At 42.4% G+C, this 26,830-nt stretch overlaps 1 protein-coding gene across 1 annotated transcript in view; it reads right to left on the reverse strand.

Annotated features, from left to right (window-relative positions):
* TMTC2 (transmembrane O-mannosyltransferase targeting cadherins 2) overlaps nucleotides 1-22,739 on the reverse strand; it is a 415,782-nt gene extending 393,043 nt beyond the window's left edge. The window contains exon 1 of the mRNA XM_008143796.3: nucleotides 22,548-22,739. Within this exon, the coding sequence (XP_008142018.1) occupies nucleotides 22,548-22,630 (83 nt within the window). The 5' untranslated portion in view covers nucleotides 22,631-22,739. The remainder of the gene's footprint in view (nucleotides 1-22,547) is intronic.
* Nucleotides 22,740-26,830: the final 4,091 nt, after the last annotated feature.

Here is a 26,830-nt window from a genome sequence, read left to right on the forward strand (position 1 = left end):
TCCTGACACTGATTTTTCTACCTGAGGACAACCGTATCCAAACTGCAACTATTTGACAAACAGGGACTCTCAGAGTGCGGATGATGGCAATCCAGTTCAAAGCAGAAACATACGCCCTTTTTCCATGCCAGTCAGAAAAAGATTGGTATCAGGGCAGTACATTACCGAGCACATTTTAGCAAGGGTGCCTCCTGGGGAGCCCAGAGAACAAAAAAGCAGGAAGACGAGGCTGTCAACAACCAGGCAGTGACGCAGAGTCACATTGCAGGTGTCAAAACCTCAATCCCAGAAAATGAAGCCCAGTGTGCAGACGGCAGGAGAAAATGGATACCAGAAGAATACCAAACAGCTGCTTAGAGCTGAGCTAAGGCAAGGCAGATACCCACCGGGAGGTCAAGCAAAACCCTGGGAGAGCACATTGAAGCGGAGCCTGAAACAATGTTACAAAGAAGCAGACAGCTGGGCAACAACTGCTTGGAAACACAGGCTTGTGGCCACGGAGGCAGGGGGGCAGGTTCACAAACAGCTACGCAAGCATCCTGGAGGCCGCCCCTCTGAGATGAAGCAGCAGGCACGTCCTGCAGGCCCACCGTGACCATGACCGTGACCGCCAGGGCCGCGTGGCGGGGGCCAATGGCACAGACACACACAGACTTACTGTGGCAGGAAACACACTTCTCACCAACCGGCTCAGGGCCGAGGGGCAAATCGCGTACCGCTCGCAGAGATGTGGCTCCATGCCATCTAGTCACTCACTGCTGTCCTGGTCTCCCGGGCAGCACTGTGCCAAGTTCCTCACAGAATCACCGAACAGTACTCACTGAGGTGTCGTCCAAGAGAAAGGGAAGTTGGTAACGTTTTACATCGGTAAGTCTGACCTTGGGCTTTAACTCCTAAATTACACCTTTGATCCGTCTGTCCCATCTCATGTCAGGAAAACCCTGAAAGTGCCCAGATACGCTCTTAGCAATCTCAGTAAGGTTGCTAGAAGAATTCTAAAAGTATGTTTGTCCATTTAGATCAGGGGATGGCAAACCCTTTCACTTAAGGGCCAGACAGTAAATATTTTAGGCTTTGCAAGCTCCAAAGTGCCTGTTGGAACCACACAACTCTACTGCTGTAGAAAGAGCCATCGACAATATATATACAAATGGGTATGGCTGTTTAAAAGCAAGCTACAGGACCGGGTTTTGCCCAGAGGCCATGGTGCCCATACGCATTCTGGATGATAATCCAAAATACACACACACACACACCTATATAAATGGTCTACATCATATGGGTGACCACCTCATAACAGAGTAAGGTCACATGACTTCTAAGATTGCATTCATGATCAAGTTGGCACCAAAGAGCACTACTCAAACTCTCCAGGGTACTAAGACTAGACTGGAAATAGACTCATGGGCTCCATAGGCTTCTGTGGACTCCCTCTCTTCCCAGAGCACCTTGCTTTTCTTTCTCCCAGAGCCCCTCTTTCCTGTGGTGAACCTATTGCAGCACCTGATGTGGGACAGGTAAACCTGCCTCTTCCCCACTCAGATGCCAGACCGTAAGTTCCGCCACATGCATGGCCCAGGTCTAGCCAAAGTGCCCCACTATTCCCCTAGCCTGGCACTGTGCTTATCCCGAGGCAGGAATAAAATTGTAACTGAAGTCAGGATAATCAGGGGCCTCCGTGAGGCATGTCTGAGAGAGCTAGGGAAGAAGCCATCATGGCCACAGTCACCAGGACAGCCAGACTGAGAGAGATAGGAAGTATTCGTGGCCTCATCGCAGCTCTTGCGCTCAGAAAAGCAAGAGGGTCTACTTTCCCTGAATGGGCTTATGTCACTTACAACCAAGAGTCCTTCTTATCAAAATAAATAATATGCTAGCAAAAAGAAAGGGTCATCGACACGTATCAGTAACCGTTCAAAGCAGCAATTCAGGCACACCGAACTCCAAAGCCCCACACCATCTCACCTCTCCTCTTACTCGCTGAGGGAGCCAGGCACATCCTTCCAACTCCTTCACCCCAAACTGATCCACTTGTGTGCTTCCTTTTCTATCCACGTGCCCAAGACAGAAATCTGGGAACCATCTTTAACTCCCCTCCCTCCTCCAAGCCTCCAGCATCAGCTAGTTACCAAGTAAGATCAAGTTTTCTTCGCCTTTCCATTTCTAATGCACCCACAGTTTCCCTTATCACTTCTGTCCCCACCTTATTTTAACCCTCACCACTGGTAGGAATACAAATCCTCTACAATAATCCTATAGATCATATATAATCCTACACAGCCAATACAATCCTATAGCGGACACCTTTCTGGTCTCTCTGCTTTGGATTTCACCCTACTTCAAACGATTCTCCAAATTTTATCGTGGAACACGAGGCCTTCCCGACCTGGCTCCTGTCTACCTTGCCAATTCATCTACCTTCCCTCCCTGCCCCTACCCTCTCCTCTAGCTTTGTGTCCTGGCTCTTTAGACACCAGGCCTTTCTCTTCCTGTACATTTCCCCCCCTCATATTCCTCCCACTCTCACACCTTTAATAAATTAATTCTTCCTTGTTCAAGTCAGCTCTCACAGTGCCTCCTCCACCTCTCCTTCCCCGTCTGTGTCCAGTGCCCCTCTTACCTACTCACTCAGAATCATAGGCATGTCTCCGTTTTAGACAAACTGTCGGTTTACTTGGTGTCCCCACCAGACCCTAAGCTCCTTAATATTGTGGACTGCATCATCTTCTCGGGTGGGCGCCCCCAATATTTAACATGGTTCCTGACACAGCTAAGCATTTACAAATGCTTGCTAAAGGGATACAGGAATACCGCTCATGCTATGAGCTAAACCGTCCCACAATGATGGTTTCTGGCGAGATAGCACATTTCTAGATAAGAGTGGTTTTCACGCTTTTAAATCAAAGGCCAATGCCTATTTGAGCTAATTTCCTGAATTTAAAATAAGCCACATTCACATCTTTCTCCCAAACTCTGAATAGAATTATCATATTTTTACACTATAATTTGCAGAAGTCAGACTGCTTAAATGGTAAACATACCCTTGCTTTTCCTTTCTTCCCATCACTTCTAGTAACAGCAGTCATTTTGGGGCCTGGAAGATAAGTGCTCAGAATACACAACAAAACAATTTCCAATGTCATTGCTAAATATTGTTAAAACTTTTGATTGACATGTGTCTAAGGACAATTATCTACTTATAATTCTCGCTGCTTTCTTAATTTCCATTCATCTTCCTTTTCTAGTATCAAAATTGATAAAGAATAGAAGTTAGTTTGTGAAGAGTGCCAATGAATTAGCAGCACCTGACATAATTTTTTTTGGGGGGGGAAGGGGGAATCCTTAAAATACAAATAATTTTCTTGGAGTAAATGAAAACCAACAGTATTTTACAAAATTAATTTCCATTTACTCAAGATTTTGAGGGAGAACACCATTCCAGTTTTCAATTATAGCTGCAGTGTTACTTTGGCCTACTTCTACAAATTTCCGCCTATCCTGGTGAAACTCTTTCTGAACACATAAACGGCTTGCAGGCAGACACAAAGAATTCCTTCAAGTGCAGTAGGTAAGCTGCATGCAAAACATTTACTCTGTTTTTATATAAGATGCTTAAAGGAAAAACAACTGTGCTAAGTGTTTGTGTTTAAGTTTTTATTCAGGTTTAAAGAACAAGCCAAATCATGTTCTTATCAAATCCAGTGATTTACAGGAAATCTCTGAACTTCATTTTCAATTACTTTTCATAAACAATGATGAGACAAAGAGAAATAAAAATGAAAAATTTAACTTAAGATTATGCTTAGTATTAAAAACAATTTTAACTTTCAAATGACATCCATGGTCTCATCTATAAGGCCTCTGGTATATAAATAAACTGTCCAATTTAACATTAACTTTACTAATTCTTTCAGGCTTCAGTTGAAAAAATAAACCCAACCCCCAACCCCAAAAAAATAAATCCTCAGAATTCAAATTCCAAGTACACAACGATGAGCATATGGGTATTTATTATGGTAGTCTTTTTTTAAAAAAAATACAAGCAAGCTGCTATTTTATAACTCACACACCAAAAATTCAGCATGCAATCAAAATATATTGAAGAGTTTTTTAAAACACTACAGAGCTACCACCACAAACAGAGTTGAATTCAGCAGACTTCCTCCATTCTCCCAATGATTCACCTCTAGAAGCTGGCATCCATTTGCTGCTCTGATTTCGGTTCACAAAGATATCCAACAAAACGACCCGTCTCTCACTGCAGTGCCTGCTTTCCCCCCACAAAAAAGAAGTCCCTCCAAATCTCTGCATAGTCATCCCTCCTCGATATCATAAAAGGAAAGCAGCGTAAGCAAGAAAGGAGCAAAATCTTCAAGTCAACTTTTCTCAGTTGCACCACAGTGCATTTTACAGGGATATCATACTTACTCTTCCCACCCAATCCGTCGCCCTGGAGAAATCCAACTCTTGTTTTCCGTTCAGTTCTAAATATCAGCCGCTGAGGCGTGTCTAATAAGGTCCTAAATGATTGGTTTCTTGTACTAATTTAAATTAATTCCAGAGAGTTGTGAGCCATCCTGCAAAAGACATGTGTTGTTATCCTTTGCTAAATTAAAAGGAGTATGATTGATTTTTTTTTTTTAAACCCATGAGCAACAGAATCTGGTTTATTAGAATACTGGGTGAATTTTCACCTGAATATTCTCAAAATGTTCCAAGGAACAGATGTGCACTAGAGAAAACTAGGCTGCAGGCCAACAAGAACCGAAAGTGTTCTTTTTTGGAGCTGCCACTCGCTGTTAGAATTTAGTTATCAATAGGACCAGAGTAAACATTCCAACTGAGAATAAGGTAACCCAAGAAACAAAATGATGATTGTGACTGCGTTGATACGGTTTGTTGTGTTAATGGACCTCCTTTTCCATTGTATGTGCGGCAATATGGCCAATGTTTTACCTAAAACGTTATTAACTGCCCCCAAATTTCAAATATATATATCTCTCAAGCAAATATAGCCAAACCTATTTCCCTAGAATTGTGACCAGTTTTCAGATGGCAGAGACCCTAGGGAATAACTAGAGCCAAGCCCTGACTTTAAAGAAAAAGCTGTGGCCCTGACTGGATAGCTCAGTTGGTTAGAGTATCGTCCTGATACCCTAAGGTTGTGGGTTTGATCCCCAGTCAGGGAACATATAAGAATCAACCAATGAATGCATAAATAAGTAGAACAAAAATAATTTTTTTTCTCTCTCCCTCCTTCTCTTTCTATCTAAAAATCAAAAAATTAAAACCAAAAAAAGAAAGAAAGAAAGAAAAATATGGTAGACCTGTATTATCAATATGGTAGACCTTCAAGATACTTAGCTTACCTGAACTTTGGGGGAGAAAAGTTTTTCTTCTTCTAGGGGGATAAAAATGGAAAAAAGAAGTGCTAGAGTTAGAAGGTTATGTTTTCTTTGTATAGGAAATCACTAGAAAAATGTTAACATGTGAAAGATCTGTTTTAATTAAGAGAGAGATCAATATTCTTAAATGCAGAACTACCTGTAAATAAATTAATGCAAACCCTAGCAGGTTTGGCTCAGTGAATAGAGCATCGACCTGCGGACTGAAGGGTCCTGGGTTCGATTCTGGTCAAAGGCACATGCCCGGGTTGCAGGCTTGGTCCCAATTAGGGGGTGTGCAGGAGGCAGCCAGTCAATGATTCTCTCTCTCCCTCATTCTCATTGATGTTTCTATCTATCTCTCTCTCCCTCTCCCTTCCTTTCTGAAATCAATAAAAATAAAAAATAATATTTAAAAAAATAGTCACTGATCATGAATAAATAAATAAAAATAAATTAATGCAAGTTGTAGGTCTTGGTGAGAGTGCAAGTTAATGAGAGAAAATAACAAACTTCCCAGAAAAGATTTCAAAAAGCAAACAGAACTTTTTGTATCAGTTTTGCTCGCTGTCAAACAGAAGGTACATAAAAGTATTCCTGGGATTTTAGCTTTTTTGTTGTTGTTGTTAATCCTCACATGAGGATATTTTCCCATTGATTTTTACAGTGAAGGGAGGGAGAGAGACAGAGAGCAAGAAACATCTATGTGAGAAAGACACATCCATTGATTGGTTGCCTCCCGCACAAGCCCAGATAGAGCTGCAACTGAGGTATGTGCCCTTGGCCAGAATCAAACCCAGGACCCTTCAGTCCTCAGTCTGACGCTCTATCCACTGAGCCAAACCACCTAGGGCTCTTTTTTTTTTTTTTTTTAATCTTAATTGTCCTCTTCTTTCCCCCCATTTCCCTCTACCCCACAGCTCCCCCTCCTCAGGCCTTCACCACACTATTGTCTGTCCATGGTTATGCATATAAGTTCTTTGGTTACTCTCTACCAGTCTCCTCCCCCTTCCCTCTGAAATTCGTCAGTCTGTTGCATGCTTCCATTTCTCTGGATCTATTTTATTCGTCAGTTTATTTTGTTCATTAGATTCCACATATAAGTGATTTCATGTGATACTTGTCTTTCTCTGACTTATTTCACTTAGCATAACGGTCTCCAAGGCCCTCCATGCTGTCTGAAAGGGTAAGAGATCCTTCTTTTTAATAGCTGCATAGTATTCCATGGTGTAAATGTACCACATGTTTTTTATCCACTCACCTACTGATGGGCACTTGGGCTGTTTCCAGATCTTAGCTATTGTAAGCAGCACTGCTATAAACATGGGTGTGCATATTCTTTCTGATTGGTGTTTCAGGATTCTTAGGATATATTCCTAGAAGTGATGGATCACTGGGTTTGGCTAATTCTTAAATCAATATAACTGGTCAAGGGATTTAGACCCCCTGACCTTTCACATCATTGATCATGCAGTTCAGACCCTCTCCTGACCTTTCTTCCCCTCATATGTGACTAGTTATATGGCAGATCCCCTTAGAGGAGGAACAAGGGGCCAAGGAGTAGCCCAAGTAACTCCCATGTGGGCCTTTGCCTGACCACTCCCCTAAGCATCACCCCTAGGGCTAACTTTGACGCCTCAGTTGTGTTTCAGCTCCATGCCCAGAAAAGCAGCAAAACCAGACATCCGATCTCTTGGCTGACATCAGAACTGCACTGACTAATGACCCCCCTGGCACCCACCAATCAGTGTAAAGCATGACTGAATATTCTATTGAGATCCTCCCCTTTGACATCCCCTAAAATCCCGCCCTTAAAAACCCTCGCTCTCTTCCCTCCCTCTCTCTCTCCGCTTTCTCTCCTAAGCCCCAAGGGCCCTTCTTCTGCCTCTGTAACTTGTTTCCTGAGCCCATTTCTCCTGCAGCTCACTTCTTCTACCCTGTGACTGTCTAAATAAACTTCCTCTTATAGTCTGAGTCTTGGCTCTGAATTCTTTCCTAGCCAGAACTCAAGTACTGAGGTTGCTGAACCCAGGTCTGGTCTGACCCCACTGGTCTAATACCTGGTGCTGTTCTCACCACCAACAAAAACTCTAGTTTTTCACTGTTTAAGCTTTTTCATTGTCTAGATACACTTCATAGAGTGAAACAATTCTTACAAGATGCTAAGAAATTATAAGTTTGCATATGCTACTATGTAGTATAATCTAACTCAAAGAAGAAAGTCGCCCTGACTGGTTTGGCTCAGTGGATAGAGCGTCGGCCTGCGGACTGAAGGGTCCCAGGTTCGATTCCAGTCAAGGGCATGTACCTTGGTTGTGGGCACATCCCCAGTAGGGGTTATGCAGGAGGCAGCTGACCGATGTTTCTAACTCTCTATCCCTCTCCCTTCCTCTCTGTAAAAAATCAATAAAATATATTTAAAAGAGAGAAAAAAAAAAAGAAGAAAGTCAATTATGGTAAAGAACATAGAAGACATCCTAGTTCTGTTTTTCATATGTACTTTGAATAGAGTATATACTGCAAATATTTTATTGGCAAAATTTGCATGTGTGTGGGTATGTGCATGCATGTATGCATGTGTGTATAATGCTCAAGTTTCAACATCATTTCTCCAAACCTATAACTCAAGATAAAAATTAAATTAAAAAATTAGTAGTTATTTAATAGAGTTCATTGACCCCTTTCAAATATCCTAAATATATCTGAACTGCTAACTTAAATATTACTAGAAATAAGTTTAAATTCTGAATATTGGCTTTTATAATACTTTATGATGCTCTATAATACTTTCAGATGTTACTATACAGTGATTTTAAGCTATCAGCGATGGAGTTAATGAAAAATTTCTTAAGAGAAATATTTAATAATTATCCTGGACACCAGACACTGGACCTGGCACTTTATATAATTTATCTCATTCTATTCTCCCAACAACTGTATTAAGTAGTTATTACTGCCCCCATTCTATACAACAAGGAACAGAGGCTAAAAGAGTCTTAGTAGCACAATCAAAATTACACAATAAGCAAGTAATAGTTCCGGGATTAGATCTCTAGATTATTTGATTCCATATATCTGTGGTCTTTTTACTTTTTTCCACTCTGTTGATTGAAAGGGTCTAAAATTAAGAAATATTTTCTAATTACTTACAAAAATGTATCGCCAGGGTTAGGTACTAGATGTTACCATTTTGTGCGTTTACTTGAGTCAAACTGTTGAGAAATGACATGTGACCATCTAGTACATGCGCTAAGCATACTTACTCCAAATTCTCAATACAGGACTGATTAACATGAACACTTCAATGGAGGAAAAAACAGCTTATCTGACATACTGCTTTTCTAATCACCGGTTGCCAGAACTGCTCTGAATCTGAACATATTCTTAAAAGAAAAAGAGTTGTCACTGGAGAGGGAGACCATGAGTACACCCTGCCAAGCAGAACCAAAGTACCAAACATTATTTACAGCCGGTGCACTGTAATTGGTGCTTTTACCCTGCAAAAGGAAAGACTCAGATGGACCAGAAGGTCTATTCAAAGTAAGCCTTCACGCAGAGACAAGACACACAGGGAAAGCACAGAAAAGAAACAGAGGAGAGGAAGAACTGCTTATGCAGGAGGCTTCGAACATCAGAAGCAGAGATGGGTTGGGGCAGTGGTCGGCAAACTGCGGCTCGCGAGCCACATGCGGTTCGTGAGCCGCGGTTTGCTGCTCTGTTGACTAATGAGTTTGCCGACCACTGGGTTGGGGGTAGGCAATAGAAGCTGGGACAGTAGGAGTTCCATTGACTCTGAGAGAAAAAGGTAGCAATAACATGGAGTAAAACACAGCTCCGTTCTCAGGGGAGAAGAGAGTCAGATACAAATGTACTGAGCCATTGAGCCTCTGGTCCAACACGCTTGTTAATGTGAAAAACATTCAAACCTGTGAAGAATTTTTGCGAGTTTATTTGAGCCAGATTGTTGACAAATGCTGGGAAGCAGAATCTCAATGGATTGAGATAATGCTCCGGAGAATGGCAGTTTTGCATCTTGTTTAATACATTACAATCAAAAGAGGAGACATGAGTGTGTTATATGAAATCCACTGGTGATAGGAGAAAGCAAAGTGGGGAAACATCTGGGGTTGGATAAAATGAAAATAATTGACACATACTTCTTTTACTTAGGTGGGTGCGAGATGGTTAACAGTCAACAATTAACTCAATAACAATGAGTTTATTTGTGGTCCCCCTAGCAGTGCCTGTGCTTTGAGGGGTCTGAAAAAAGGAAAATTACTTTGACATTCCAACGATATGTTATCGTAGATGCAAAAAGACAATAGGCTCGGTTAAGGTAAAGATTTACCTTTGTCAGGGAAGATGCTAGCCTAGGACCGTGGTCGGCAAACTGCAGCTCGCGAGCCACATGCGGCTCTTTGGCCCCTTGAGTGTGGCTCTTCCACAAAATACCACGGCCTGGGCGAGTCTATTTTGAAGTGGTGTTAGAAGAAGTTTAAGTTTAAAAAATTTGGCTCTCAAAAGAAATTTCAATTGTTGTACTGTTGATATTTGGCTCTGTTGACTAATGAGTTTGCCAACCACTGGCCTAGGACATGACTACCCACCATAAACTGCTTTTCAGTTAAAAATGTTTTCATTTCAGACCATCCTTTGTAGTTAGGTCTCTGAGTTTTTAAGGCCACCATACGGGCCTTCCCTGAGCTTGTCAGGTGAGCAGGTGGCCCCTTTTCGTCCACTCTTTACATCTAAATCTGGAGCCATGAAGCTTTTAAAACACAGAGAGAACATTTCATTTGATCCCTACTCTGTGGTAGGCAGTTATTATTGCTACTTTCACTCCCTAAACAATTAGAACACCAAGTCTTAGAGAGATGAGTGGCTGTAGTACCTAGCTAGTAAAGTGATAATTAACTCCAAGACTATAACTCTCGTCTCCTATCTTGGCCTAATGTTTTTTTGCAATACTGCCTCTAGGCCACAGTACAGTATTTTAAAAAGAAAGGAATAATTTTAACTCATTTTAGAATGAGCTCTTTAAAAATATTCCTATTAAGTAGGAATGTAAATTTTCAGAATCATAGGGCATTCACTCATTCAGAAACACCCCTCTCACCACTCCTGTTTGACATAGTACTGGAAGTATTAGCTATTGCAATTAGACAAGAAGAAGAAATAAGAGGCATCCAAATTGGAAAGAAGAAGTAAAGCTGTCCTTATTTGCAGATGACATAATATTGTACATAAAAAACCCGAAAGTCTCCATCAAAAAAACTAATAGACTTAATAAATGAATTCGGCAATGTAGCAGGATACAAAATTAGTGCCAAGAAATCTATGGCATTTCTATACACCAATAGTGAACTTACAGAAAGAGAGACTAAAAAAGCAATCCCATTTACCATCACACCAAAAAAATTAAGATACCTAGGAATAAACTTAACTAAGGAGGTAAAAGACCTATACACGGAAAACTACAGGACACTGAAAAAAGAGATAGAGGAAGACGTAAACAGATGGAAGAACATACCATGTTCATGGATTGGTAGAATCAACATCATTAAAATGTCCATACTACCCAAAGCAATCTATAGATTCAATGCACTCCCCATTAAAATACCAACGGCATATTTCACAGACCTAGAAAGAACTCTCAAAAAATTCATCTGGAATAAAAAAAGACCTCGAATAGCCACAGCAATCCTGAGAAAGAAGAATAAAGTAGGAGGGATCTCAATACCAGACTTCAAGCTGTATTACAAAGCCACTGGTCTCAAAACAGCATGGTACTGGCACAAGAACAGGCATATAGACCAATGGAACAGAATAGAAAATCCAGATATCAACCCAAACCACTATGCTCAATTAATATTTGACAAAGGAGGCATGAACATACAATGGAGTCAAGACAGTCTCTTCAATAAATGGTGTTGGGAAAATTGGACAGATACATGCAAAAAAATGAAACTAGATCACCAACTTACACCATACACAAAAATAAACTCAAAATGGATACAGGACTTAAACATAAGACGGGAAACCATAAAAATACTAGAGGAATCCACAGGCAACAAAATCTCAGACATATGCCAAAAGAACTTCTTCACTGACACTGCCCCTAGGTCAGTGAAAGCTAAAGAGAAAATAAACAAATAGGGACTACATCAAAATAAAAAGCTTTTTTACAGCAAAAGAAACCATCAACAAAACAACAAGAAAGCCCACTCTATGGGAGAACATATTTGCAAATGCTATCACTGATAAAGGTTTGATCTCCAACATCTATAGGCAGCTTATGCAACTTAATAAAAGGAAGATAAATGATCCAATAAAAAAAATGGGCAATGGACCTAAATAGAATCTTTTCAAAAGAAGACAGAAGGAAGGCCAAGAGACATATGAAAACATGCTCAAAGTCACTTATTATCTGAGAGATGCAAATCAAAACGACAATGAGATACCATCTCACACCTGTCAGAATGGCTATCATCAACAAATCAACAAATGACAAGTGTTGGCGAGGATGCGGAGAAAAAGGAACCCTCGTGCACTGCTGGTGGGAATGCAGACTGGTGCAGCCACTGTGGAGAACTGTATGGAGTTTCCTCAAAAAACTGAAAATGGAACTCCCATTTGACCCAGTAATCCCACTCCTGGGAATATATCCGAAGAAACTAGAAACACCAATCAGAAAGGATATATGCACCCCTATGTTCATAGCAGCATGATTCACCATAGCTAAGATTTGGAAACAGCCTAGGTGCCCGTCAGCAGATGACTGGATCAGAAAACTGTGGTGCATCTACACAATGGAATACTATGCTGCCATAAAAAAGAAGGAATTCTCATCATTTGCAGCAACCTGGATGGAATTGGAGAACATTATGCTAAGTGAAATAAGCCAGTCAATGAAAAAAAAAAATACCACATGATCTCACTCATTTATGGATAATAAAGAACATTATAAACTGATGAACAAAAAGATAGATACAGAGACAGTAAAGCATCAAACAGACTGTCAAATTACAGGGGGAAGTTTAGGGAGAGGTGGGGGAGATAAGAGATCAACCTAAGGACTTGTATGCATGCATATAAGCATAACCAATGGACGCAAAACTCTGGGGGGTGAGGGCATGTATGGGAGTGGGGTGGGGGGGACAATGGTAAGATATGTACACATATAATACCTTAATAAAAAATTTAAAAAAAAAAAAAACACCCCAAAGTGACAGGCTAAAAAAAAATCATAGGGGCCCAAGCATTTCTACTTCTATGTAGATACCTCTACCTGATAGCATCACCCAGTGCCTGGTTATCATCAATAAATCTTTAGCTTTCCCACTCTCAGCTTCCTAAATACTTGTATTTTGCTGCCACCCTATAATTTATAAAGCCTTCATGCAATGTAAGCCAAATTCCCTAACAAGGGATTGTTTAACAAAAGCACAAACTAATGAAGGCCCTGACTATGGAGACTCAGTTAAGGCATCTATTCAAGTCATAAGCCTAAGGTGACCACCTATCAGTTTGTCAAAATCAGCACCCAATACCTGTCTCCACAGTAGTGTTACCAAGAAGATAACATTGTAATACAAGATGGTGACAGATATTTCCATGGAGATCACCTCCTAGGGTTTCAGCAGGCTCTCTACCTTTTCAAAATCCACACAATACCTCAAATCCACATGACTAATTTAAAGGAGATGTGATTGAACAAAACAGAGAGAAATGAAATAAAATGGCTAGACTCATACAAAGAAGAGAGGTACTTTATCCTTGATCTTTTTTAATCCAGGAGTTTAGATAGCCTTTCCAAGTATCTAGGTACCTGTCCAACACACTGAGCCGATGGTGCAATACATTTAAATGAAATAGAGCCTTACTACTCTTATTACCGTGTGGTCCATGAACCAACAGCCATCTGTCATACCTGTGAATGACAGAGATGCAGGCTCTTAGGCCCACTCCAGGCAGAATCTGCATTTTCACAACCCCAAGTGATTTGCTAGTAGACTGATCTAGAAATATATACACACAGCAAATGGAAAGAGGCCCAGCTCAACAATGGCCCTTTAAGCAAGGCATAGGGAGATCAATTGGATTCAAAGAAACTGGGGATTTAAACTACGTTTTGAAAGATTTTTTAAAAAAGGCAATTGTCCATATCAAAGGATGAAGGCAGGGGGGGCAAGTCCTGAGAAAGGACAAGGCCTGCCACAGGCATCCTCAATATCATTTCTGAATCTGAAAGTAACTACTAAAGACCTTCTCATAGAAACGGCTTACATTATTTAGGTTGATGACATACGAGAGGTTTTAAAACAGTGAAATTTCACTTTCTGTTCAACATGTAACAAAAGCAAAACACACCACTGTTTTCAAAAGAAAAAATACCAAGAGTCTTACATAGACAGATGGAGGAACCAAAACTAAAGAATATTTTTTTAAAAAGAAGACTCCATGTGGCAAACTACAGTCAGTGCTTTCAGGCTGCACAGTGTTGTCTTGAAAAGGTTTTAATTCAAATCTTAAATTCATTTTTCTTTGGTTAAACCAATCCATATCCCTAGAGAGCGGGTTAATGTGTAAAAGCTTATTTCTTTAACATAAGTTCAGTGACTATTCAGCACCATTTCTTTTTTCTTTCAACAGAATAACAAGAATAACCTTCCTATTTTAAATGAGGTTTACCAAATGGATTCAGGTATACCACTTCTTCACATCAGCTATAAATAATTGCTTCCCTCTAAAGGGCCCATTTCTGCAAATAAAAATGTCTTTTTGCCTGATTAAACTTCTTCATCATCTGAGAACTTTTCTTCTGCAAAGTTATAGTTGGAATATTTGTCACAGGAAGCTTTCTTTGTCAAAATGAGCTTTCTCAATTGCTTTGGGAGAGCAGTCCTGTAGTTAATTATTGGAGGAGGAGGGGGAACGACCTGTTCTAAAAGAAGTACACTTGGCAGAGAATTTGGATCCCCGTGCTCTACCTTAAGACATCTTTGACAATCCAAGCAGCAGGCTCAGTATGTACTATGCCTTTAGAAACCTGAAGACAGAAAGGCAGAGGTAGCCACAAGGCAGTTTATAAAACAATGAGCACGGTCCCCAGAGGAACATCGCAGGTGCGAGCCCTACCTCAGGAACCCCTTCTCCCAGATGGCTCGGTAATGGCAAATGGCCCTCCAGACTGAGAAAAGCGGTCAAACCTATGAATGTATCTCTAGACCCACCATCTAAGGCAGTCCCCGGTGAGAACACAATTTGCAGTGATGTCACTTTCACATGCACTGACTGACCTTGTCAAGAGTAAAACTACTGACTCATTTTTAACCCAAGAGATACCGGTAACAGAAAAGAAAGCTGGGTGTGCGAGCCTTCGCTTAAATCCCTTGCCTGCCTCTCTCAAAGACTAGTTTTATAATCTTCAGTTTATAATAGAATTAACAAAATGCTTTACAACAGTGTTCTAAACACTGTGACATATAACCCAAATGAGAGATTAAAACAAAAAACAAGGCTGTGGTCTGCATCCTTTCAGTCTCTTTATAGAACGCGTATAAGCAATTGAAAAAAGAAAACAAAATTTCCTAACACACAGCCGTAAAACTTTTACTAGCCTTGCTCGTCCTTCTTTTAAAAAAAAAAAAAAAAAAAAAAAAAACCTTATTTTTAGGAGGCAAACTTGTGAACTGCATTTAAAATTAATACCCAAAGAATTCCAAGTATGCAGGGATACGGACTGTCATTCTCCCCACTGGATTTTTAAACAATGTTGCAACATGGCTGTTTGAAATACTTCAATGTCATCATTTAACACTGCTCAAAATGTCAAGAGCCATATTGCGCCCCAGTGGCCACTCTTCAGCAAACAGCACATCCTTTGAAGTTAAAACACCCCTAAATGATGTCAGGGGAGAACTTCTAGGCTAGGACAATCAAAATTTTCTACTTCTAAAGAAAGCAATGGTCTCTGGAACCACAATTAGGGAAACAAGCACTTTCACTAATTACCAAAACTTGTGACTTTTTTCAGTTTCAAATGTCAATAAATTCCTTTACACCATAGTAATATTTTTGTACATTGTTTCTTAATTAAACCATTGGGCACAGCACCTAGCTCACAGCTGCTATTCCAGGGGCACTGATGTGTGTTTCGTTTGACAAATCATGTAATTTAGTCAGTCTCTTTGATGATAACTGCATGCTGCGCCACACTTCATACCCTGCCTCACTCTGATATCACCAATGCCCGGCAAAGAAATCAAGAAACAAAAGCTTACATGAAATTACCATAAGCAAATAGCATCTCCGCTGCCAAAAACTACAGCACTTTTAAAACAGACACAGTAGCGCTGCCCTCAGCAACAAAGCAGGCATATAGCCTTGGAATAAATAAATGTTCATATAATTTAATTCCACAATAAAATGGATCTAGAGGTGGAGTTAGAATTTTCCATATTAATTTTTTAGTCGTGAGCAAATCAAAATCTCTCTCCCTCTCATCCATAAAATCATTTTTAGTTGACCAAATTAACTGTATTTTATGAAATGCTTGTAAACAAAAAATATACTACTCTAAAAACATAACAGCAACTCTCAATGATTTCCCATTTACCTGTAAAGACAAAAGGTCATAGCTGAACCCAAATTTGGAATCCCAAAAAGGTCTTAAAATACTAAAATGACCATGTATACCTTTATTCTAAGAAACATTGAATATCAGAGGAACTGCCAAGTGTGATTGAAAAGGTAAACTGTCAGAGAGGAGGAAAAGAGATCAATAGAAATTTAATAGTGCTGCATCTTGTTAGAATTAACTGTCTAGAAAATACAGCCCCCAAAACATCTCTCTCGGGCAAAAGTCTTCAATCCCTATGACCAGTAGAGGCAAATCTAGTTAACTCCAAGAGTTCAACAGCTACAAACCTCCAAGGAAAACAACTGACTGGACAATTAATTAGAAAGGAGACATTTGGGAGAAGTAGTCTAAAGCTTCCCCACATACAAATAAAGTGCCCATGAGCACCAGACCCAGAACAACACCAGTTCAAACCATCTACCATGGATCCTGGGCACCAATGTCCTGGGAGGAAAGCTGATAGAGTCCCAGTAAAAGTTTTAAAATATGAGTATTAGTCAAAATAAACATGAGTAAATGCAAGTGAAATTCTGCTAAAGGACAAGCTATTGGCATTTTTATAAGTCTACCATCAGACTCTCAAACACTCTGTAGTACCTGCTACAGTACAGGTAAGAAAGGACAGACAGGTATGGATGCTGCTGACAAGAGTGAACAGCTGCTGCTTGTATTATGCACCATATGTATGAGAAGCCCATGTCTAGTAATATTCATAACTAGTGAATTATTGAATGTAGTCATTTTTCCTCAAAAGCACATACAAATCAAATCTTCAAAGAAACCACTATGTATAATTACATCTGTAATTACTCAAAATATTATGCCTTTTTCATCCTACGAAAACCAGAAGGTAGTGCAGTTCCTGGTGCTATGCCTCTACACTTCTTTTTCCCCCCCAACTAGGCTCTAAGTGAGGACAGCTGCTCATAGAGGAGAGGCCTTTACATTCAACAACCCACTTTTCTTTCCCATCAAGGCTGCCACACTTGCCACTTTTGTGAAGCTATTAAATAAGTACCCAAAGCTGATCAAATAATTATCTTCCAAGAGACAAACAATCTTAAAAGTGAATGCTACAGGTATAAACCATGTTGGGTGAGGAAAATCCTCTATAATAAAAGCCTAATATGCAAATTGACCGACCAGCAGAACGACTGGTGGAATGACCAGTCGCTATGACACGCACTGACCACCAGGGGGAAGACACTCAATGCAGGGGCTGCCCGCAGGCCCCAGGCCAGCCAAGGTGGGTGCCAGCAGGGGGCCCCCTGATCGCCCTGCCAGTCGGGCCCTGATCACCGGCCAGGCCTAGGGATCCTAACCGTGCACGAATTTCGTGCATCAGGTCTCTAGTAAAGTTGTAAGAAACTAGGCTTGTCAGCCCTGATTTTTCAGAGTGCCTTAAGGGTAGACTTGGACCCTTCCTCTTATGAAGGTGCCTGTTTTAGAGAAAATGTACCCTTCGCCTATTACAAACAGCTGCACCATCACCGGCATTTTAAACAAGTGCCTTTAGGGTGCTAAACAACAACAAGGAGATGAGAGAGACAAATCGTGCTCCTATCTCATACTGGAATCCAAAAGGTTGTAGCTATTTCAGAATTACAACAGGGGCACAATAACACTGAAAAACGAAGTGCAGATGACAAGACAATGTAAATAATCTATAATAATACAGCCAAAACATACACATCTACATGGAAACCATTAAGAGACAGATGGCTGGCAAGCAATTTTCCCTATGGCGTTTGTAAATGTCCACCCGGTGCTTGTATTTGGGTCATTTGATAGCTAATCCCCATGTGGCAGTCTCAATGGAGGTGAGGCAAAGTGGTCTCTACTGGCTTCCCCTAATTTTAATTTACTGTTGAGATGTACTTGTTCAGCAAAATGAACCAATTCTACACAGATTTGATTAAACAATCAAAACAGCTAAAAAATAAAATGTCACATAAAATATTTCATAAACTATAAACTGGGTCCACTTGCATTTTTTTGGTGTCTTATAAACTGGGAAGGAAATTAGAGTCAAAAAAAACAAAACGCTCTTATACACATTGGCTTCTTTCAGTATAGTCTTGATGATATATCCTTTGATTCAAAGCAAACTTCTCCCTTCTTTACTTTGATTTTATAAGTAATTCTTTGTAAACATACTTTAAATACCAGGCATCCCTTCAATGGTTGCACACACTAGAATTTTAAGGTACCAATAATATATTGGTCGAAGGCGAGTTATTCAGGGGAACTTTCTAGAGGCAAGATAACAGTGATTGATCATTTCACAAAGGATCATACCAGGTCAAAAACTCAAACTGACAGTAACATTAAAAGATGAAGGAGAAGGCATAGTTGAATAGCTTTGGAAAATAAAGTTTTAAAAAAACTTGTTAACATGCCTTAAATCTTCCACTCCTTCTTTTAAAATATTGTTAATCAATGACTTTAAGGAAGAAATGTCTTAACTAGTGTTTCCATAAAAATAAAGATTTACTTTTGTGCCCAAATGAAAAACTAAATTAGGAATGTGCTATTAAGAGCTTGGAATAGTTTTAATTCAAGAGCAGAAATTTCTGCCATGGAGTTGTTTCTCCAAGTTTCACACAATTATTGCAAAATGGAATTGCTAAGAAACATAAAGGTAATGTTAATGATCATGGTTGGGTTTAACAAATGCAAAATCAGCAATAAGGAAAAAAATGTTCAAAGCAGCCACAAATCCATTTCCCCCTTTCAAAACCTCAAATTGACTTTTTTTTTTTAACGAGTGCATTATTTTACTCATGTGAGAATGAAAACATGTACCAGTTGCAGTATCTTATTTACTAGTTATATGACTTAAAGGAAATGCCTTCAATTAGATGATAAGTCAAAATGAAATCGGACTACAAAACAATAGGGTTTACTTCTATTGCTTTGAAGTATACTGACTCCTCTTTTAGTGTTATCTCTATGCAAAGCATATTAACAGTACTATTTTTAAAGAGGATGAAGGGAAAATGATGTAATGTTATCCTTGCCAAATACATAAGAGACCAGAGAATTTGGGGTCAGCCAGTTTTTTCCACTGACCTAAACACCAAATTTCTCCAGAAAATGAGAGGGTCCTTCGAGAAGTCATATGCAACATGACTTAAAGTCTGGCAAAGAATGCACATTTATAATTCCAATTTTACTCTAACCACAACTTAAGATTCAATACAGTCATAACTAGATTGAAGGCAAGGGGAAGAGGGATGACGTTGAGACCATTTATGCTTTTTTGATCAGATAGGATGAATTCTACTCTTTTACTGTTTGTTTCATCACATCCTAGCCATATTCTTGAGTTTAGCCCAGAAAAACTTGTGAAATATTAAATTTTACCATAGGGAAATTGATTTTGCTATAAAAACGTTTCAGATTACCACTTAATTTCAACCAAACTACATCAAACACTGAAAGTAATTATATATATATATATCGTTTATAAAGTAAACTTGATCACTATACTTAAAAGAAATGATAACTTTGAGAAGTACCACAGCAATAATTTTTAAGTTGAAGCAATATAAAGCCCTCCTACAGTAAAGGCCAGATTCTTCGGCTAAAATGCACAGTCTTGATTTAGTTAAGCAAGTCAAGCGTAAGAGCCACCTCCCTCCCTGAGTGCAGCTCTTTGCTTCCAGCACTGCCCTCCTCACAGAGCTGTATTTCACAGACGTTCCTGGGGGGCCAGCGGAATCCACAGATGTAGTTTAAACAACGTTTTAAACTTGCGCCTTTGTAGTCTGAAATGGAGTGATGGAAATAAACACATTATCATCATCCTACAGTTCCCACTGACTGCCAGCCCTCTTCCCCCTTCACACCCTAGTGAGTTAGAGTAGTTAGAAAGCACTGTATCTGAAAGCCACAACTTGCAGTGCACCTTGGCACCGAATCACCTGAACATGCCGTGCAGACACCGACTTCCATGATCCTATTAATATGTATTTCACCGTTTCATAAAAACCAAGACACATAAAAACCAAGTTTAGCCCTAACCGGTTTGGCTCAGCGGGTAGAGCGTCAGCCTGTGGACTGAGGGGTCCGGGTTCTGATCAAGGGCACATGTCCGAGTTGTGGGCTCAATCCCCAGTAGGAGGCATGCAAGAGGCAGCTAACAATGATTCTCTCTCATCACTGATGTTTCTCTCTCTCTCTCTCCCCTCTCCTTTCCTCTCTGAAATCTATAAAAATATATTTTAAAAAAAACACACAAGTTTGATACTTTTAAGACTTCATACTCTCAGGAGTATGTGATTGCATATACAGGTCTGCCACTTAGAAAATTAGAGTAAAGTACACTTCAAATTGTAGCAAAAGTATAATTTGTATTTACAGACCCTCAATATCATATGTCATATATAATATCTAGATATCATATACTGAGCATGCTATCAACTAGATGACATGGGCAAATCATCACATTAAATTCATCTAAGTAGCGAGGTAGAGGTCAGCAAATCTGACACTCCTTTCAGCCTATAGCATGTAGAGAATTAATAGCAATTGTCCACCATCAAAGCACAACTAATTTATCATCACACTTGCACCATTTTTCCTTAAAGTTACAAAGGCCTAACAATTCTGATTGATGATTTAAGAAACACAAAATAAGCACTAAGTCTATAGAAAAAAATGTACATGAAAATTTAGTTTCAGCTTTAACCATGACAGGCTAGTTTCTTCTGACAAGTACTTTTCAAAGAACTAGACAGCAAAAAAAAAACCAAAAAACAAAAAACAGTAGCATACAAGAGCATGCTTGATTTACCACAGTGATCTACAAAAGTTACAATATCACAGCAAGTTACTTTTTCATAAGCTGTATATTCTTGGTTTAAATGCTTACTATTTGAACTGTCCCCAACAGAGCCAGTCACTGCCCAGATTTGTCCCTGAACTTATTTTGTGAAAAGAAGCAAGAGATTTTTCTTCCAATTACCCTAGAAATAGCAGGTGCACTGTAACCCAAAATTGGAGGGAACAGAAGCAGCCCCTCTCACAGACCACTTATTTCTTAGAGCATGTAGCATAATTGCTAAAATCTGCACATTGCTTAAAAATTGAGGGAAAGTTTATGTCTAACAGGGGCTTCCTAGCAACTAGTCTCTGATAGACACTATATCAAATGCATTAAGAAGGGTTTGCTGGATGTCTTTGCAGGGACTATCGGGGGATTTCATAATAGACATGTGGATGTGAACCAAAATTCGCTGACTGAAGGTATACATCCATGAACATGCTTTTAGTCAGAGAGCGGGCACACCAGAGAATATAGAACATGCCTAATTACTACCAGGAGAAGATTTTGCCTTCACCTCCCCTCACTATCAACCACTTTTCCTAAGTTCACTCACTGCCTCGCCCCGACCCTAGGGAACCATTCACTTTGCACAGCCCAGAGAGGCTGCTGAAAAGCTGTCAAAGTAAATCTGTGCTCACTTTTTGGATAGTTTAATTTCAATGGAGCATGAAACACCCCAGGACGGTTAATAAGTTTAGCCAGGCGTGCTGTTCTCCCTAATATATTTTAATTATGCATCTGTTTTAATTGTAATCAGATTAAATCACTGGAAAGGCACAAATTGGAATTTTCCCTAATGGCTATTGGAGCTTTTCATCAGTTTCTAAACACTAACAACGTTTAAAAAATAGGTAGAGCCACGAGCACAACTATGACATTTTTCCAGAAATCGATGCAGTTTCTTTGACAACACAGTTCAGGTCTCATTAGCCACCCAAACTAACCCAAATGCAGAAGACAACTTCAGTCTCTAGGGGCGTCTTCTTCCCCAATTAGCACAAAAGAATCACTAATGCCTAATGTGAAACTCACAAACAGAAATGAAAGCCAGGCCTTTATAAAGTGCTACTCCATCGATTAGTGAAAGAGGCGGGCGGGGGGGGGGGGGGTAGAGAGCAGGAGAGACCATCAGCAGCACTATCTTGGCTCCAAGTCAAGTACGCTACACGTCAAAAGGGAAAGTTGAAGCAGAGTACGATCCTCTTTCCATTATTTTGGCAACAGTCGAAGGCGTGCGTTAACCTCGGGAAATAAAATTGCCCGTCCCATCAATAAACGGAAACGTTACCGGGAAGATCTATTAGGGGGCGGGGAACGGCGTCCCAGCCCAGACGTAAAATCACTCAGTGTGCTTTGGTTGCACCAAGCAATACCTAAGACGTTGTGTGTTTTTTTTTTTTAATACGTTCATTAAACAGTTTCCCAAATTGCTGCGATTTCCGCTAAGAAATTTAAACGTCTGCCAACAGCCGAGAGTCAAGGGAAGAGAACCTGCTGCAAACTAGGAACCCAAACTCCTCCAGCCCGCCCAGCGCGCTCGCGTCCCCACTGTTTCTGCTCTAGGTGTTCACGTTTACGCGCCTCCTAATTCAGGTGCCGGATTAGTTCCTCCAAGACGGCACTCCCAGCCTCAAAGCGGGACGCTTCCGAGTCACCGCGGAGTCCCCACGCAGCCCTCTCCCCCCCTTACCTGTCATCGTAGCAGAAATCCGCACTTAGGGTGTTCAGATACAAGGCGAGCCCCAGGGCGCTGCTCACCAACTCTGCAATCATCTCTCCACCGCCTTCCCTCCGGCTCGGCTCCCGGCGCGAGGGCAGCAGCGGCAACAAAAAACAGAAGCATCAATCCCCACCTTCCTCCGCCTTCTCCTCCCGGCTTCACTTTTCCCTCGCTTCCCCACCCTCCCTCCTCTCCCTCCCTTCCTCCCTCGGGTCCTCCCAATCCACGCGCTCTTCCTCCACCTCAGCGCCGTCGCCGCAGCTCCAGCGTCCTCCCCGGGGGTGCGGGCTCACACCGCGCTCCCCATGCCCGGCGCCCGCGAGCAGCGTGCGGGCTACGCGCCCTCCGGCGGATGCACAGGGCTGGTCTTTCCCGCTGCTCGAGGCCCCCCGCCCTAACCCATGGCAAGTCGGGGCGCCCTAGGTGAGGAGTGGGGCGCGGAGGAGGTGGAAGAGTGCGGGATGGGGGCAGACGGACCGGACCGAGCCGGGCTCTGGGACCACCAGCTGGAGGAAGAGAGAAGAAAGAGGGGCGGGTGGGAGGGACGAGACGAACCGCCTCCCCTCGCCGCCTCCCGAGCGCAAGGATCGGGGGCCGCTTGGGCTGACTCCGGCCGCCACAGCGGCTGCAGCTCATTCACTCTTTATTAGCTCCCGGCCCGTCCCAGCCCCTTCGCCAGCGAAGTGAGAAGCGGTGGTTGGAGACTAGAAGCTCCCGCGTGGGGTTCTCGGCGCTGCCCCCCGCGCCTGCGTGGCCAGCCCTCCTTCCCGAGTCCGCCCAGCCCCTTTCTCCACCCCGACGCCCTAAGGCCCCTCCCACGCCACCCCCTCCCCGGGCTGCAGGCTCCGCCCACCCGCCTCCCGCCTCCCTCTGGTTTCTTTCACCTTCGATTTCACTGTGGAGAGCCCGGGAGACCCCAGGGCGACGGCGGGGACCCAGCCTGCGGGGGGAGCTAGAGGAGAAACCAGACCGAGGGAGGATGCGCTCGCCCCGCTGCTGCCCGCGGCGCCTGCCACAGGCTGGTCCTCAGCCCAAGCGCTGCCAGGCGCGAGTCGGGTCAGCTGGAGACTTCTGGGGACCGGGAGAGGAGGAACAGGGGACCGGGAGAGGAGGAACAGGTCTGGCCAGTTCTGCAGCCTCGGTTGCCACCAACACACACGCGCGACCTCTCTGTTGGGGTTGGTGGGGAGGATCTTAGGAGGGAGAGATTTCAGTTCCGCGCGGACCGTTGTCTCGAATGTCAGTGGAAAGACGTGTAGGGAGGAAGAAAATATGCCCGCAGTAGGTTAAAAAGAAAAGACCCCCCCAAAAGAGGAAAGAAAGACACGACATGCGGGGGCCTTGCATGGTTTCAGGGGAACTGTCAAGCTGACCCTGAGAACGTGGAGAAGAGCCGCCTCTACCGCTCTCTAACCTAGGAAGGCGGGAAGCTAATGCTTTCCTTTCCGCCCGGATCCAGGACTGGATGGAAGGCGTCCAACTTGATGAAATGCGGTAGAAGAATGGCCGTGTAGAACGAGCTCTGGATACTAAAGTTGCGAGACCAAAAAGGACCGTGGGCTGCCCGCCACGCCTCCTGGCTTGGCCCTTTCCGCCGGCGAGCGGCTCTCGCGGGCTACGATGAACACTACTGCAGCGGCGCCCCCTGCCGCCTGGCAGCCGCCCCGCAGGGAAAACAAACCTGTGGTGTGGGCTGACTTCCCCCCCTCGCGCCCCCTCCCTCCCAGGGCAGCACCTCACCAGCAAGCTCTCCAGAACTGCGGCGAGAAATTGAGCCCCCCGGATGTCTGGCAGGGGCCTGAAAAGCAAATACTGCGGGTTGGGCGTCTGCAAAACAAGTCTCCATCTTTTCCTAATTTCACACAGATGAAATGATGAATATTCATTGCACCTATTATGCCATGCAGGATGGGCCCATTTTTGTGCCTTGGGAAAAACAGGAAGTAAACATACCTAAAAGAAAATTGTATGTTTTAAGGCAGGGACTGGTCGACTTTCTTTTTTTGTTTGTTTGTTTGTTTAATTGATTTCAGAGAGCTGAAGGGAGAGGGAGAAGTAGAAGCATCAATGATGAGAGAGAATCTTCCATGGGCTGCCTCCTGCACGCCCCCTACTGGGGATCAAGCCTGCAACCTGGGCATGTGCCCTGACCAGGAATGGAACTGTGACCTCCCGATTCATGGGTCACTGCTCAACCGCTGAGCCACACTGGGCAGGCTTACCTTTTTTTATTTCTCCATAATCTCTGCTCACTGTTGAAAAGTTTTTTTAAAAAAATCCTACCAATTGATTCATCAAGGCCCTCTTCACAACACTTACATGATCCTAGTACACTAGAGTAAGAGCACCCTACATCTTGAGTCTCTACTCTGCTATTATCATTTTCAGGGGTCCTCAAACTTTTTAAACAGGGGGCCAGTTCACTGACCGTTGGAGGGCCGGACTATAGTTTTTAAAAAAAAAACTATGAACAAATTCCTATGCACACTGCACATATCTTATTTTGAAGTAAAAAAAAACAAAACGGCAAAAACACCCGCATGTGGCCCGCGGGCCGTAGTTTGAGGACGCCTGATTCTAGGCCACTTTGGCCAGTAACAACCTCTCTGAGCCTCAGTTTCTCACCCGTAAAACAGCAATGATAAAAATACCTAACTGTGGGTAGTATTATTATGAAGATTAACGTAGTTAGATGAGTTCTGAATGCAAGAGAAGTGTTCTCTATTATTATTACTATTATTATGATCTCCAACTTCCTCCTTTCCTTTTAGTTGTTAACCAAACCCTGGACATTCACCGTAACATCTGTACTACTGCTATCCTAGTCCAAGCAACCCACATTCCCTGCATGGACTAAGTCAGTAGCCTTGTAAGCGGTCTTAATTCTATCTTGCCATTGCACCTTCCCTCCAGTGTTAACTTCAGGCATTAGACCGAAGATTCTTTTGAAAACCTACAATTTCCCTACTTAAAAATGTTCAGTGACTTTCTGTTGCACATTGAATCAAACTAATTCTTACCATGGTCAGCCCGGCCCACGTTGGCCCAGATTACCTCTCTCCCTTTACATGAGTTCCAGCACCTTCTCCTGTGGAATTTGCCACCTCCTCTTCCTCCTACATGGCTGCTTTCTCTCCAGATGTTCTCAAGCTCCTTATCAGCATTCAAGTCTCAGTAAGGCAGGACAAGTGGTACAGGGAAACTGAGACAAATAGCTGTGTTATCGGAGAATTGCATGGATTGCCCTTTTCCTTTGCTAATGAGAATGGGGTTCTTAGGGTACCACTGGAATAAGCATTTCTGGAGGCCCCCACAGGAGGGTGAGATGTGATAGAAAGCTTTAGTTGCATGGAATTACATCCCTGGGGATTAAAAGTCCCATTTCCTTTAAACCAGTCCTGAGAGATGTGCAACGAGGGACTCAGCAGAGCTAAAAGCAAAGCCAGTGTCTGGAGTTTCCATCCCGTAGTGAAGCTGGATCCGGCACAACCTCAGACTAGTTACAGTCTATCAGCCGGATGCGTGGAGTCCACGTGGCTGTGAGCCATGTGGGCGAAGGCAGGGGATCACATCCTCGGCAACAAGAGAGCCAGGAGCCCAGAGAGCACGCTAGAGAGAGCTCCTTTATTTGGAGTTTAAATATCACATCTTGCCACGCTTACAGTAGCCATGTGTATTCTGGCCAATGACCTGTTTCCAGGTGTGACTGACAGATAAGAACCTTCCCTACGTAACCCAGACTACTGGGCATGCATCTAGTTGGCCTTCCCTTTGCTCCTTTCAGGCTGAACAGACTGACAGAGCAATTTACAGCAGATACAGAAGGTCACCTCCTTAGAAATGACATCTAGCCGAAACCGGTTTGGCTCAGTGGATAGAGCGTCAGCCTGCGGACTCAAGGGTCCCAGGTTCGATTCCGGTCAAGGGCATGTACCTTGGTTGCGGGCACATCCCCAGTAGGGGGTGTGCAAGAGGCAGCTGATCGATGTTTTTCTCTCATCGATGTTTCTAATTCTCTATCCCTCTCTCTTCCTCTCTGTAAAAAATCAATAAAATATATTTAAAAAAAGAAAAAAGAAATGACATCTAGGCCTCAGTTGTACTTCAGCTCCAGGCCCAGAAAAGCAGCAAAACCAGGTGGGCAACACCTGGACCAGCGACAATGACTAAAGACCCCCTGCCCTGTCACTGACCAATCAGTGAAGACCATGACCTTGAAGGAGCACACCTAGAAAACTGATGAATATTCTGCA

This window comes from Eptesicus fuscus, chromosome 7 (genome assembly GCF_027574615.1).
Source record: "Eptesicus fuscus isolate TK198812 chromosome 7, DD_ASM_mEF_20220401, whole genome shotgun sequence".
Taxonomy (NCBI): Eukaryota; Metazoa; Chordata; class Mammalia; order Chiroptera; family Vespertilionidae; genus Eptesicus; species Eptesicus fuscus.